Source organism: Jatropha curcas, chromosome 8, assembly GCF_041381405.1.
Source record: "Jatropha curcas cultivar XTBG-Jc1 chromosome 8, XTBG_Jcur_1.0, whole genome shotgun sequence".
NCBI lineage: Eukaryota > Viridiplantae > Streptophyta > Magnoliopsida > Malpighiales > Euphorbiaceae > Jatropha > Jatropha curcas.
Window position 1 is genome coordinate 1233270 of NC_143158.1, and position 12527 is coordinate 1245796.

Sequence of the window (12527 nt, forward strand, 5' to 3'; positions counted from 1 at the left end):
TTCTTAAATCCTTGTTATCACCGTGATTGTCATGGTTGTTCTTCTCTTAAATAGAGTTATGACCCTTAATTTCATTTTAAGAGCTTTTAAATAATAAAATCAGTTACATAGTACTAAAATGGTGACATATTGTAGACTGAAAAATGACAATACAATTAAAATAATACACTTATAAATTAAAATTAAAACTAAAAATAAGGATAGAAATAAAATAAATATATGGAATATGTAGATATCAAATATGTTTTTATTTCAATCTACATATTTCATTTTTTGATACATATTTTATTTTTATAGGATTGTCATTCAAACTCATGGCGATAATTTGTTGTTTCACTGTATAATTATTTTAATTATTAATGACTATTTTTCAAACATAAAAAGATAATTGATTTATTATGACCAAAGCGCTAGGAAAGTGCAATTTTTTAAACCGTTCTTGCCCTTAAATGACACAACCCAAATATATTTCATTACATCCGTAAAACCAGAAAAGCTCTTGCGCCTTGCATCCGCAATCGGCCACTCGCAGCCAACGCCCAAGCGAAAGCGTCCCTCCCTGTCTTTGACAGGGGGCACGTATGTAATTTCAGCACGAGCAAAGTGCAATTCAAACAGACCAGACCAGCTTTAAGCTGAGGGGCAACCCTGGAATTTACCACATCTGTAGAAAGAGCTAAGGCTTAATGCCTCTCTTATTAGAGACCTAGGTTTTTATTCACCTGGCTCATTTTTTCATCTTATATCGAGTTAGTTTCTGTGGCTCAGCGTCTCTCACAGGTGAACTCTAGGGTTTCTCACTGCCTCTCTCCCTCCTGTCCTATTTCTATTCGCAATTTCTCTTATTTATTTTCTTCTTGTTTCTGATCCAGAACGTGCAGTCCGGATGTAATGAATCTGCTAAAATTTTTGTTTAGTTATTTTTCTTTTTTTTTTTTTTTATTGTTTTGAATCCGTATTATATGAGCTTATTAAGTTTTTAATAATCGATCCGATTGTGTAGTTTTTAAGTTCAATTTGATTTACACTCGACGGTTTGCAGCAATCTAGCTAGGGTTTAAGGTTTTTGCGTAACTTGTTTATGAGTATTTGCGTTGTTAATTTTTGTTAGTTTTCCTTATCTAGGGTTTTGGCATTTGCGTAGCAGTTTACTCACGCTTTGGGAGTACGGAATGAAGCTGTTTTAACTATTGGATTCTTGGTAACCACCATGATTAGCCGATATTTTGCAGTGCCATGTCGTGTGATGATCTACTTGCATGTTACCTTGTAATGCTTGATGGAAGCTCAACTCTATTTTTTCGTTTGGTTTATTTTATTCTTGTTGGCTTTTATGAATTGCTGCTTCAGCCCTGAGTCTTGTTTGCTTACTCATTTTGAAGTGTTCATTTTATATTGGCACCGTATTTGCATGTATAATTGGTAGAGTTTGTGTTGGCGTGAGGCTTATATATATATATATATATATGTATGTATGTATGTATGCATGTATTAAGCAGCATTATGAAGCTTGCCTAATCTGCAGATAGGTGACTACCTTTATAACATCAATGGGTTAAATTTTAAGTAAATTTACATTATTGTTCCTAGGCCTTCTTGATTCTGTTTGAATATTTTTTCCTACTAATATAAATTGGTTTTGTTAATCACAAACACAATGTATTAGCTGCTCATCAGGTTATTGATTATTCTGGCTTGAGCTGTTATTGGGCCTAGAGAAGATGGCAAAGAAGAAGAACCCGTTGGTATTTATTGATGTGTCTATTGATGGGGATCCTTTTGAAAGGATGGTTTTTGAGGTAACATTACTTAAACTAGATTAAGGTAGTGAAGGAGATATAATGAGATTGTGTTTTATTCTTGCATCTGAAGGTTCTTTTTAATTAGTTATGCTATCAAGTGCAATTTACATTAATTTATTGGTAAATTCTGCAGCTTTTCTATGATATTGCTCCAAAAACGGCAGAAAACTTCCGTGCCCTTTGTACTGGTAAGCAGGTTTTCTGTTAACTTCTTTCTTTTTAATAGGTCTTCTTTCTTCTAAGTAATCTCTGATGCTGGTTGATAAAATGATAGATGGCTTTTTTGATGCAACACTCTCTGCTGATGCAAAAAAGTCAGCTACATATATTTGAGTTGTTTATAGTAGAGGTGAATATTGAACTGGAAGTAATATTTTTGTGATCTTTTCAATCATCTTCAGGGGAGAAGGGGATTGGTCCTAAAACTGGAAGACCATTGCATTATAAGGGTTCCTTTTTCCATTGCATCATTAGAGGTTCCATGGCTCAGGTTTGTTGTTATTTCTTATGTACATTTAGATGTTTCTGAAATAAACAGGCTTGTTCTACATTTGCTTCTGTGCTTAGTTTTCTTGCTGAACATGGCTTAGAAGTGGTCTGTCTTTTAGTCAGTTACCCTTGTTTATGCTGTAGGACACAGGGCTGATGGTCACGACTGCTTTTCTTGTGATGTAGTTTTAAGGTTGTACTTACTAAGTTGTCCATCCTCCAAATTTACTATGCTTCATAGTGTCCAACCGAATTTCCATCACATTTATGGTTCTGTTTATCAGTAAACTAATAGTTTGAGCTCGTTTTGCAGGGTGGTGATTTTGTTAAACGAGATGGTATGTATTCTGGACTATCATTTTGTGTGGTCAATATCATTTTTGAACGATTCCATTTGACTCATCCTCTATGGTGCTTGATGTCTGAAGTTTAAAATTACGAGGCTCACTTTTTGAAAATGATTTGGGATTTTTCGTGCCCATGATTTATTGTTTCTTGAAATCATAAATCTGCAGTCATTTGAACATTTAAAATCTTGATTTCAAGTAATTACTAGTTATTGGACAATAAGTCCTTTTGGGCAAGAATATGATGTAAAATATAATAGAATTGACTAAAATTTTTGTTTGCTTATGATTCTTGAGTTTAAAATTTTGGCTAATGTGATGAGTTACCCAGGAAAAGATATAATATAAATTTTTTTTGTGATGAAACTGTCAGGAAATTTTTTTCTTACCCTTTTATATTTTGAACTTAATTGCTTGTCTTCCCTGTTCATTTTGCAGGGACCGGTGGAGAGAGCATATATGGGGACAAGTTTCCTGGTGAGATAGCTTTAATCTTCTTGTTTATTTGATTCCTTAAGCTGCTGTGTTGTGATTATAGAGTGTTAAAGGAAGTGGATGTAAATTGTATATCACATGCATTTATAACCGTGGATTTTTCGTTTATCTTCAACTGTCCCCTGACTATTTTTATTATGCTTTTGGAATGTGGAAGCATACTTCTGCTCTGTTGAAATCCTTTACAATAGTCATTTTGGGAAATTGTACAACCTGCGAGCTTGTTATCTGTCAATGTTGGCATGTCTGCATCTGTGAAGCATTGGAAATTGTACTTTGGGTTACTAATTGTGAGACAAATTAATTTCTTCCCCAATTTATTAAAGTGATAAGTGGTGGTTGTGACTCCATTTCAGATGAGACTTCAAGGCTTAAGCATGACAGCCCTGGTCTTCTTTCAATGCCTATTGCTGATCGCGAGACCCTAGGTTCCCAATTTATTATCACCTTTAAGGCTAATCACCATCTTGACAGGTTGGTTCTCCAATTCTTGAATTTCAACCGTTTGAGGATTCATGTTGATGGTCCATTTTGTATCTGATATAATTCCAGTAAAATTCACAGATTGAGTATGTTTATGTGTCTGAAATGATGACCTGTGCCCTTTGTTTATGTGGCATCATATGATAGGAAGTATGTGGTCTTTGGCAAGCTTGTGCAAGGAGATGAAGTGCTGAAAAAAATTGAAAGTGCAGGCGACGAGGAAGGGAGACCAATGGTGACAGTGAAAATAATTAATAGTGGTGAATTTAAGGAGGGTAAGAATCCTGGGGCCCTTTTTGTCTTTTCCTTTCATTGAGTTTTCTTTATTTACACAAGTAAATGCACAGTTTCTCTCTCTCTCTCTCTCTCTCTCTCTCTCTCCCATTAAAATTTTCTTTAACTTTAAGTTTACATGGTAGGTATTATTCTATACTTCTATGTTGAATTGTTGATTTTATTATCTTAAGGTGCAGACAAGAAAAAAGTACATAAACTGAAAACAGGAAAGGATGCATTGTCTGATTCAGACAGTTATGAAGCGCGGAAGAAGGGAAAGCATAAGAAATCTGCAAGAGACAGAAAGAAGAGGAGAAGAAGATACCATTTATCTGAGTCGGAAACTTCATCTGATTCTGAGACAGAATCATCCGAGTCTGATAGTGAGTCTGACTCCTCTATGTCCTCCTCATCTGACGTGAGTTCTTCAAGTGATGATAGGCGTAAGAAAAGAAAGAGGTCTTCTAAAAGAGACAAGTATAGACGTGGAAAAAGAAGAGATAAGCGGCGCGAGAAAAGGCGAAAGAGGCGAGATAGAAGATCCAAACGCAGATCAAGAAGGTAGTTTCCATGACTGTCATGATCTTACTTTATAGTCTTTTTGTCTTCAGTTTTCAGTTATCCTCGATGTTAGTATATGTGTTTTTGATAAGTGCTAACCTGCTATTATAGGCGTAAGATGAATAATCGCAGGATATTGATATTTTGGCAGAAATTGTGTGGTCTTAACTTAGCCTGTACTTTGAGACAGTACTTTTTCATGCATTCAGCTTTATTGTCTGTTCATTGAACCTTGATTATTTTTCTTCCATTCAACTGAACTTGTGAAGGAAAAAAATGATGCTTATCATTTTTTTAATAAGAAATAAAGATTGGTAAGTGATCGATAGAGAATGTAAATTGGAGGATGTGCAATGCCTTGGCATTTAAATTTTAATTAATTTGTATTAGTTCCAATCATACATCGTTCCCTGCAAATCCCTCTCCTCTCCTTGCGTATATTGTATTGCAATGTTGATGGAATCTATTTCTCACAAGGTGAATGACTAACTAGTTAGTCTGTTTTTAGTTGCTGGAGTTGCTTAGTTATTACTTTTTCTAAGTGGTTCTATAGTACAATGGTCTGTGTTTGATGACATAGTCTTTTGTGTATGCTATGACATTAATATTGTACTTCTTATTTTTAGGGCATCTGATAGTCTTACTGACGATGACAGTGAGAGCGAAAGCAGCTCTGATGATGATGGTTTGGATGTTCATGCAAAAGGTCGAAGGCGTAAAGACCCTGCCATGAAAACTGGTAATGGTTGAAGAAATTTTATCTGTCATTGCTTTTCTTGTGTTTTTAAAAGAGTAGGAGTTTTGAAAAAATAATTCTTTGCTTCCCATTTCTATGTCATCCTAACAAATGAAACAATTAAGTCCACTTTTCTTCTCTTCAAAACCTATACCTCCTTTCTTTCCTCCTTGTTGCTAAAAGTACATCATTGCAAATTTACTATTTACCAGTTGATCCTACAACCTTAAATGCTCAAATTTGGATGTGTATTGAATTTATATTCCTCACAGATTCCATTTGTTATTGGTGTTATTTATAACTTGGACTCTTGTTTGACACTTGAGATTGTTATTTTTCATGTTAAACAATATGTTTTACCATTCGTTTTGTGTAATGTTCTGCAGCTGAGGATCAGTCACCTATGGTTTTGGAGGAAGAAGCTGGTTCTCTTCCCCATAAAACAAGGGAGGAACCTGATGTGCTTGGAAAGGAAGATGGAAGATCCCCTAAAGAAAATGGAGGGCGACGGAGCAATGGTATTGGAGCAGATGCTACTTCTGACAGAAGTGAAGATAGACAACCTGATGTTGTAGATGATCACCCAGGCAAATCTAGGTCTACTTTCCATTCTTGTCACTCCTCAGTTATTCTTTATGCTTACCGATTCATCCAGATCCGGTATTTTATTAAAAGTTAATGAGCAGGAGCCGAAGCATTAGTCCCAAGAGGACCATGAGTAAGAGTATGAGTATTAGTCCCAGGAGGGCTATGAGCAAGAGTCCAAGTGTTGGTTTGAAGAGAAGCATGAGCAGGAGTCACAGTGCTAGTAGGAGTCCTCCACGTGTCTCACGAAGGAGGAGTTTCAGCAAAAGTCCTGCTAGAAGTGGTAGCAGCAGGAGTCCAGCTCGAAGTGTCAGCAGGAGTCCAATTAGAGGCAAAAAGGCTAGAAGCATTAGCAAGAGCCCTGGGCGATCTCGTTCTCCAAGAAGCAGAATCAGGAGCCCCATAAGATCCCCACCTCAAAGAAGCAAGAGCAGGAGTCCACCTAGAGCTTTGTCACGAAAATCAGTTAGCAGAAGCCCAGTTAGATCTTTTCGCAGAGGATTTAGCAGAAGCCCTGTCAGATCTTATCGAAGAAGCACTAGCAGAAGCCCAGTTAGATCCTCTCGGAGAAGCATTAGTAGAAGCTCAGGTAGGGTTCCTTCAAGGAGAAGCGCTAGTAGAAGTCCTGCCAGGGCTCCAAGCAGGAACAATCGTCGTAGCTATTCAAGGAGCAATAGCCCTGTCAGGGTGCGATCTCCACCTTCTGATCGAAGAAGTTTGTCAAGAAGTGTTTCTCCTGATGGATCTCCTAAGCGTATCAGAAGAGGTCGTGGTTTCAGTCAACGGTACTCGTATGCTCGGCGATACAGAACCCCCTCTCCAGATCGTTCTCCTGTTAGATCATACCGATATGGCAGCAGAAGTGACCGTGACAGGTGTCTAGTGAGCCAATTTTTGTCAATTCAAGTACCTTGTGTTTATTTCTCGATTGATGGCGCTTAGGATCGACATCTTTTGTTCATTTTCTATTAGAAATTGACCAATGGCAATTGTCTTTGTTCATTAACTTATTATTGTGTTTCTAGATATTCAAGTTACAGGAGGTATTCACCAAGGCGGTACAGGAGTCCGCCACGAGGAAGAACTACTCCCAGGTCTGTGATGTACACTAATAATAATAATAATAATAATAATAATAATAATAATACATTGCAATGTGATGACATTAGAAATGCTGTCTTTACAAAGATGGCTTAGGGACTTCTTTTCTCTCTTTCTTTTTTAAATGTGCTATGCACTGGAAGTGCTTTAATCCTTGTACCTTGTTTAGGTCATGCCAACTTAATTTCTTCTCCTTATACTTATCACAGATATAGGGGCAGGAGAAGCAGAACAAGGAGTCCATCTGTTTCGCGAAGTCCTCGCTCCCGTAACCGTCGCTATACTCCCAGTCGCAGCCGCTCCCCTGTTGGTGCACCTAGGTCTCGTGCCTCTCCACGTGTTGAGAGGCGGAGGTCTCCTTCTCGAAGCCGGAGTCCATCAGTATCACGGTCCTCATTGGACTCTCCATCTCCCAAACGAGCAAGATCAAGGTCGTCATCGGGAAGTCCTGGTGGGAAGAGGGGCCTGGTGTCATATGATGATGGTTCTCCTGATTCTGGCCAGAGGTGAAAAGTGGATGTAGTAGAGGGATAATATGATATTTGTCAGGACTAGCTTTCACCTTTGATAGATATTCATAACTTGAGTTTCCTGATGAAGCTGTCTTGCGGTTTTTGCCAACTGGACATCAATTGTTGTTTTGGTTGTTTTTGCTAGAGGCTCTGTAGTTTCTTCTGATTCTCACAGTATGATTTAGAGTAATTGTTGTGTTACGAGGATGTTACTTCAGTAATAAAAATGTTGCATGACTCAGTGTTAGGACATGGATGACTGCTTCTGGTTTTGTCTGCTTGGGATGCTTGGCTCAAAACCTGGGTTGATATGTTAAGTTAACGTGAAGAGGAATTAGTTCATGGAAGGTGCTGGAATTTTATGAATCTAACACTCTTTGGTATAAATTTCTTTAAAACATTTGAGGAAGAATTCATTTGTAAATGAATTTTTTATTTTTAATGTTTGATATTTTGTAATTTTAGAATTGAAAATTTATTTGCTTTTATTTTTTAAAATATTTGAACATATAATAATTAAAAAAAAAAGAATATGAAATTCATTTGTAGTTAATATTCTTGGCTGTCCAAACTTCTCCGAAAGGATTATCATAATCATAAATTCATAATTATAAACTGGCTTAATAGCATAGATTTTCCTTTCAAACAAAATATTGTACCGAGTTATGATTAGCAGCAAAGAAAGACAGTGCTTTGGTTACAAATGGTCTAAATAGAATTTTTTTTTTTTTTTTTTTTTTTTTTTTTTTTTGAGATAGAGAGACAAGACAGAGTTGAACTCTTAGAAGTGAATTTTTCATTTTCGTTTTAACATCAAATGGTATGATGTAGCTTTTCAAATGAATTTGTCGGCCTAGTAGGGGGCAAACCGTCGCATATTTTGTCCTTTTTTCCTGTTGAATTTATTTTGGCAGATGCTAGAAACATTGTTATATGAGCTTCATCTGGCAATCTTTTGTTATAAATTTCATTTTATTTGACAATCACTAATACATGGTAATAATAAAGCTGTATATAATCTCTTCAAAAAAAAAAAAAAGCTGTATATAAAGCAAAATACTCAGAGGCTTGAACTTATATCTTTATCAAGCCAAACTTAGGATTCAACTCGCTTACATAAGTATGAAATTCTTTTGATTTGCGAATAAATTTAGATTCTCCATATATTATATATTATATACTAAATATTAAATTTATTTACTTTATTGTCCATTTTAGTTAAATTTAAGTCGTGCTAATTTTAGGGTTGGTTTCTAATTTTCATCAATTTCAATTAAGTTTGATTTAGGAAGAAAATAGTTTTATATAATTCAATTCTAAAAAATTTTAATTTTACATTTTACATATAAATAATTTTATTTGAGTTTTTTAAATTTAATATTTGTAAAATATCTCAACCATTCATTTTACATTTAAAAGTTGGGATTCTACGAATATACTCTATCATGTTTATGCCAACGTGAAAAACCAGAAAAACTTTTATATATGGAGATTGAAATTAATAAATCAAATAATATTGCTTACAAACTAACAATTCAGTATTCAACTATTCATTAGTTTTATACAAAAAAAAAAAAAAAAAAAAAAAAAAAAGGTCATCTTTTAAACACAATCACAATGTGGTTGCAAACTGCCAAATTACATAGAGAACTGACAACCCAAGAAATGGAGGTTTTTCCAAAGCCATTAAACAATGAAAAAACTTGTATTATCCAATTATTAGTCTCTTGATCACTTTATTTACATGAAGCGTTTAAGAATATCAAGTTATTAACCATCCGTCTTTGGAAATTTCTGCCATTTCAATACAAGCAAATCAAGCCATGCTAGTAGCTCGGCCTCGAGAAACCATTATGGTTTGTTTTTCTGACGCAAAATCAGACTCCATTGATGTTCAGCAGAAAGCTCTTCATACCCTAGCTTCCATGACCAAGGTCAGTCCCCACAACAGAAACTTACTTGCACAAACAGACGGTGCCATACCTACACTAATCATGCTTATCAAATCCTCGTCTCCGACAATTGAAACTCTTGCACTGGCCGTGCTCTTCAACCTCTCTTTAAACCCTAATCTAAAGCTGTCTCTTGCTGATGTGGATACCATTCGTCTCCTGAATTCAATAATCCTCTCCCCGAGATCCCCGCAATCAAGCAGATTAACTTGCTCTTTAGTCTGCAGTTTGGCAATGCTGGACAAGAACAAAGCTAAGTTCGGTGTAGCAGGTACTGTCCAGGTTCTGGTTAATGCTATTTCAGGACCTCGTTATCCTGCTACTCATTATCTTCTCAGTTCATTAGCTGAGCTTGTGCAGTTCCATGGGAATTGCACGTTAGCTGTCCGTTCCGGAGCTGTCCAGGTGCTTATGGGAGTAATAAGGAGCGCAGATGGCGAGGATTTAGCCGGAACATCACTTGCGGTTCTTGGACTCCTAGCTAGGTTTGACGAAGGATTGAATACCTTAATAAAAACTGAGCAGATAGTCAGCAATATGGTTGATGTGTTAAAAGGAAGGTGCATGCTGAGTAAAGAAGGTGCAGCTGAAATTCTTGTTCGTTTATTTGATGAAAGTGAAGGATGTATTAGAGATGCATTGAGGTTGCCAGAATTCTCAACTTTGTTAGCTGATATTTCTGTAAGAGGGTCACCCAGAGCTCGAGAAAAGGCAGCTCAGCTAATGAAGAAGATGACGGAGGCTAGCTGGGATCCTTGTTTTGATATTAATTCCATGCTTTTAACGTGGTAATATAGAGATGATAATTATTATTAGCTAGCTTTCATTTGCTTGTTACAGAGATTGTATTTCTTGCAAATAATGTCCATAATGGACAAATCCATTTCTGTTCATAAAAACATTTTTTGGAAATTTAGAAACAAAGTTCATTAATTGTTAATTATTTTTTTTAATTAACAAATGAACACATGATTATTATAAGCAACCTATTGCTTATTGAAGAGACATGGAATCTAAATGTCGTGAAGAACATGTAGAATATGATAGTAATTTATATTAATTCTAAAAAATACCCGACATTTTTTGTTAATTATATTACTTATTTACCACTTTTAGATTATTCTTCCATTTTAAAACCTTTGTTAGGCAATGTTATTATTAATTAATATTAGTTTTAAACTCTTATTATTAATTAATAATTATATACCAAAAAAGCAGTGGCTTTGGCATAGGGTAGAATAGAATTTTAGAACTTAAACAGCAAAATTGAGAAAATCTGCTTTAGTCCCATCTTATGATTAAGACAACTACTTTGTCATTATAACCAAATTAAGCCAAAAGATTTTCCAATTATAACTATGAACTACGATTCTCTTTCTAATAGTGTGGGGTATCGTAAGACTTGAAAGCTCTCTAAAGCTAAATAAAATCATATTACATAGATTTTCTTGTCTCCCCATTCTTAATTATATATTAAAAAAAGATGATTAGCGAAATAAAATAGAGTATGTTAAAGCTCGGTTATCTCAAATCAGCAGATAAGGAATCACTACGTAATATGGAAATGTCATTTTATTCTGGAATAATAAATCTTATAATTGAATAAAATATACATATTTATCTTATAAAAGGCTTACAGCTTACCCGTTTATCGATATCTGAATATAGTAATTTCCTTATTTAAATTAATGAAATAAGAATTATTTTATAAAAAAATAAAATTTCTTTTAAATGACACTTCAAGTACTTGGAAACTAATGTATAGAATTAGAAATCATCGAGAAAAATGGAGAAAATACAATATATAATATTTTTGTTTTCAATCTTAAGCTCTAAAAAGTCTTAATATATACTCTTTCAAAAAAAAAAATCTTAACATATCTCAAAGATTACCTTTGATTTGATAATTATCGACATGTCGTATATAGTTACCATTAGATTATGCTTTGTGTACATATTGTTTATTAATGTTATTATTTCTTAAATCATAATGGGATGTCTTATGAATTGGAACACAACATTGTATTTCATTTTTTTTTTCTTTACATTTCATAGTTTAAAAAAGAAAAAAAAAAGTGAGAGATCCAATTCAAAAGCTTTAACAATTTTTGGCAAAATGACAATTTGTTAGGAGAAAAAGGAGGAAACATAATCTGATAAAAAAATGCTCTTATCTTTTATTTTCCCCCATAAAATATTTAAAAATGAAAAACAATTTGTTCTATCTTCTAAAACAATTTTCACGTTCCTTTCAAAATAATAATAAAAAAAAAATTCACGTTATCATGATATCGTGTTAAGATGCCAAGTTTAGCATTTTACTTTATTATATTAATCGCATGTTTATTAGTACTTAATAACGTGTCATCAATGTGATTAAGGAATAATGAGATTTAATTTAGTAGTTTCATGCAATTGATAATTTATTTATAAGGGTTTTAATCAAATATCTGATGCGTAATATAAATTACAATTGCATTTTAAAACTTTTTCTCATTAACCGTTAATTGATTTATATTTACATATATTAATATTATAAAAATAATTTTTTTAAATCAATATTTGTATGTAATAGTTTTATTTATAATCATTGAAAACAATAAGTATTAAATATTATCACAAAATAATTAATTAATATTTTAGTTTATACAGCTTATTAAAATGAAGAATAATATTTTTATTTTTAACTCTTGTGTATATTTTGTGTTTTCTATTTAACTAATAAAAAAAAATTAAAAATGGCATATGGTGTTTCTATTTGTGGTGTATGACAACATGATGAGGATTGAAGCGTGACACTATACACTAGTAAATATCGAAATATTCCTTTTATTTATTTATCCCCTAATTTTTCTTGTGCTCAACAAAATATATATGACGTGTTATTGGCCCCACCAAAAGATATACTTATTCACTGTCTCACGTGCCTATGGAATGAAACGTGTTAGAAAACGAGTTGTAAAAAAAATGGGCATATTTCATCCATATATCAACATATAATTTTATTATTAATTAAAAAAGTGGGCACGAAGGTAAAGATTATTTTTATGGTGTAGCTCGAAGTATTATTTTGATTCATCGACTTTTCAATAAATAAAAAAAAGCGCTAATTATATAATTAATTTGTTTCATTTTTTTTAATAATGTTTGATTAAAAATATAAATAAATATCTCTTGTTTGTTATTTG

The 12527-nt window shown here is 33.8% G+C and overlaps 2 protein-coding genes across 8 annotated transcripts; both read left to right on the top strand.

Annotated features, from left to right (window-relative positions):
* The first annotated feature begins 624 nt into the window (after positions 1 to 624).
* On the top strand, positions 625 to 7639 carry LOC105637670 (Cyclophilin-like peptidyl-prolyl cis-trans isomerase family protein). Of its 7 annotated transcripts, none has more exons than XM_037637109.2 (15): positions 625 to 780; positions 1126 to 1201; positions 1667 to 1799; positions 1936 to 1990; positions 2204 to 2292; positions 2605 to 2629; positions 3077 to 3115; positions 3490 to 3607; positions 3764 to 3891; positions 4084 to 4453; positions 5110 to 5192; positions 5576 to 5786; positions 5876 to 6649; positions 6800 to 6868; positions 7085 to 7639. In XM_037637109.2, the coding sequence occupies exons 3-15, from the start codon at positions 1722 to 1724 to the stop codon at positions 7383 to 7385; spliced, it is 2340 nt and encodes a 779-aa protein (XP_037493037.1). In that variant the 5' UTR covers positions 625 to 780; positions 1126 to 1201; positions 1667 to 1721; the 3' UTR covers positions 7386 to 7639. The 7 variants fall into 7 exon arrangements, with proteins under 7 accessions (XP_037493037.1, XP_012076616.1, XP_012076612.1 ...); XM_012221226.4 differs by having other exon boundaries at positions 4090 to 4453; positions 5080 to 5192; XM_012221222.4 differs by having other exon boundaries at positions 626 to 780; positions 5080 to 5192.
* A 1571-nt stretch (positions 7640 to 9210) lies between these two features.
* On the top strand, positions 9211 to 10131 carry LOC149493966 (U-box domain-containing protein 1-like). The gene has a single exon (XM_089724928.1). The coding sequence runs from the start codon at positions 9211 to 9213 to the stop codon at positions 10129 to 10131; it is 921 nt and encodes a 306-aa protein (XP_089581054.1).
* The last annotated feature ends 2396 nt before the right edge of the window (positions 10132 to 12527 follow it).

Bases quoted from the DNA above. Each gene is read 5' to 3' on its own strand.
- LOC105637670 (XM_012221222.4), top strand. From the start codon at position 1,722: ATGGCAAAGAAGAAGAACCCGTTGGTATTTATTGATGTGTCTATTGAT. The intron at 5,787-5,875 runs GTCTACTTTCCA...GTTAATGAGCAG, and splicing joins GATCACCCAGGCAAATCTAG to GAGCCGAAGCATTAGTCCCA. The intron at 6,650-6,799 runs GTGTCTAGTGAG...TTGTGTTTCTAG, and splicing joins AGCAGAAGTGACCGTGACAG to ATATTCAAGTTACAGGAGGT.
- LOC149493966 (XM_089724928.1), top strand. From the start codon at position 9,211: ATGCTAGTAGCTCGGCCTCGAGAAACCATTATGGTTTGTTTTTCTGAC.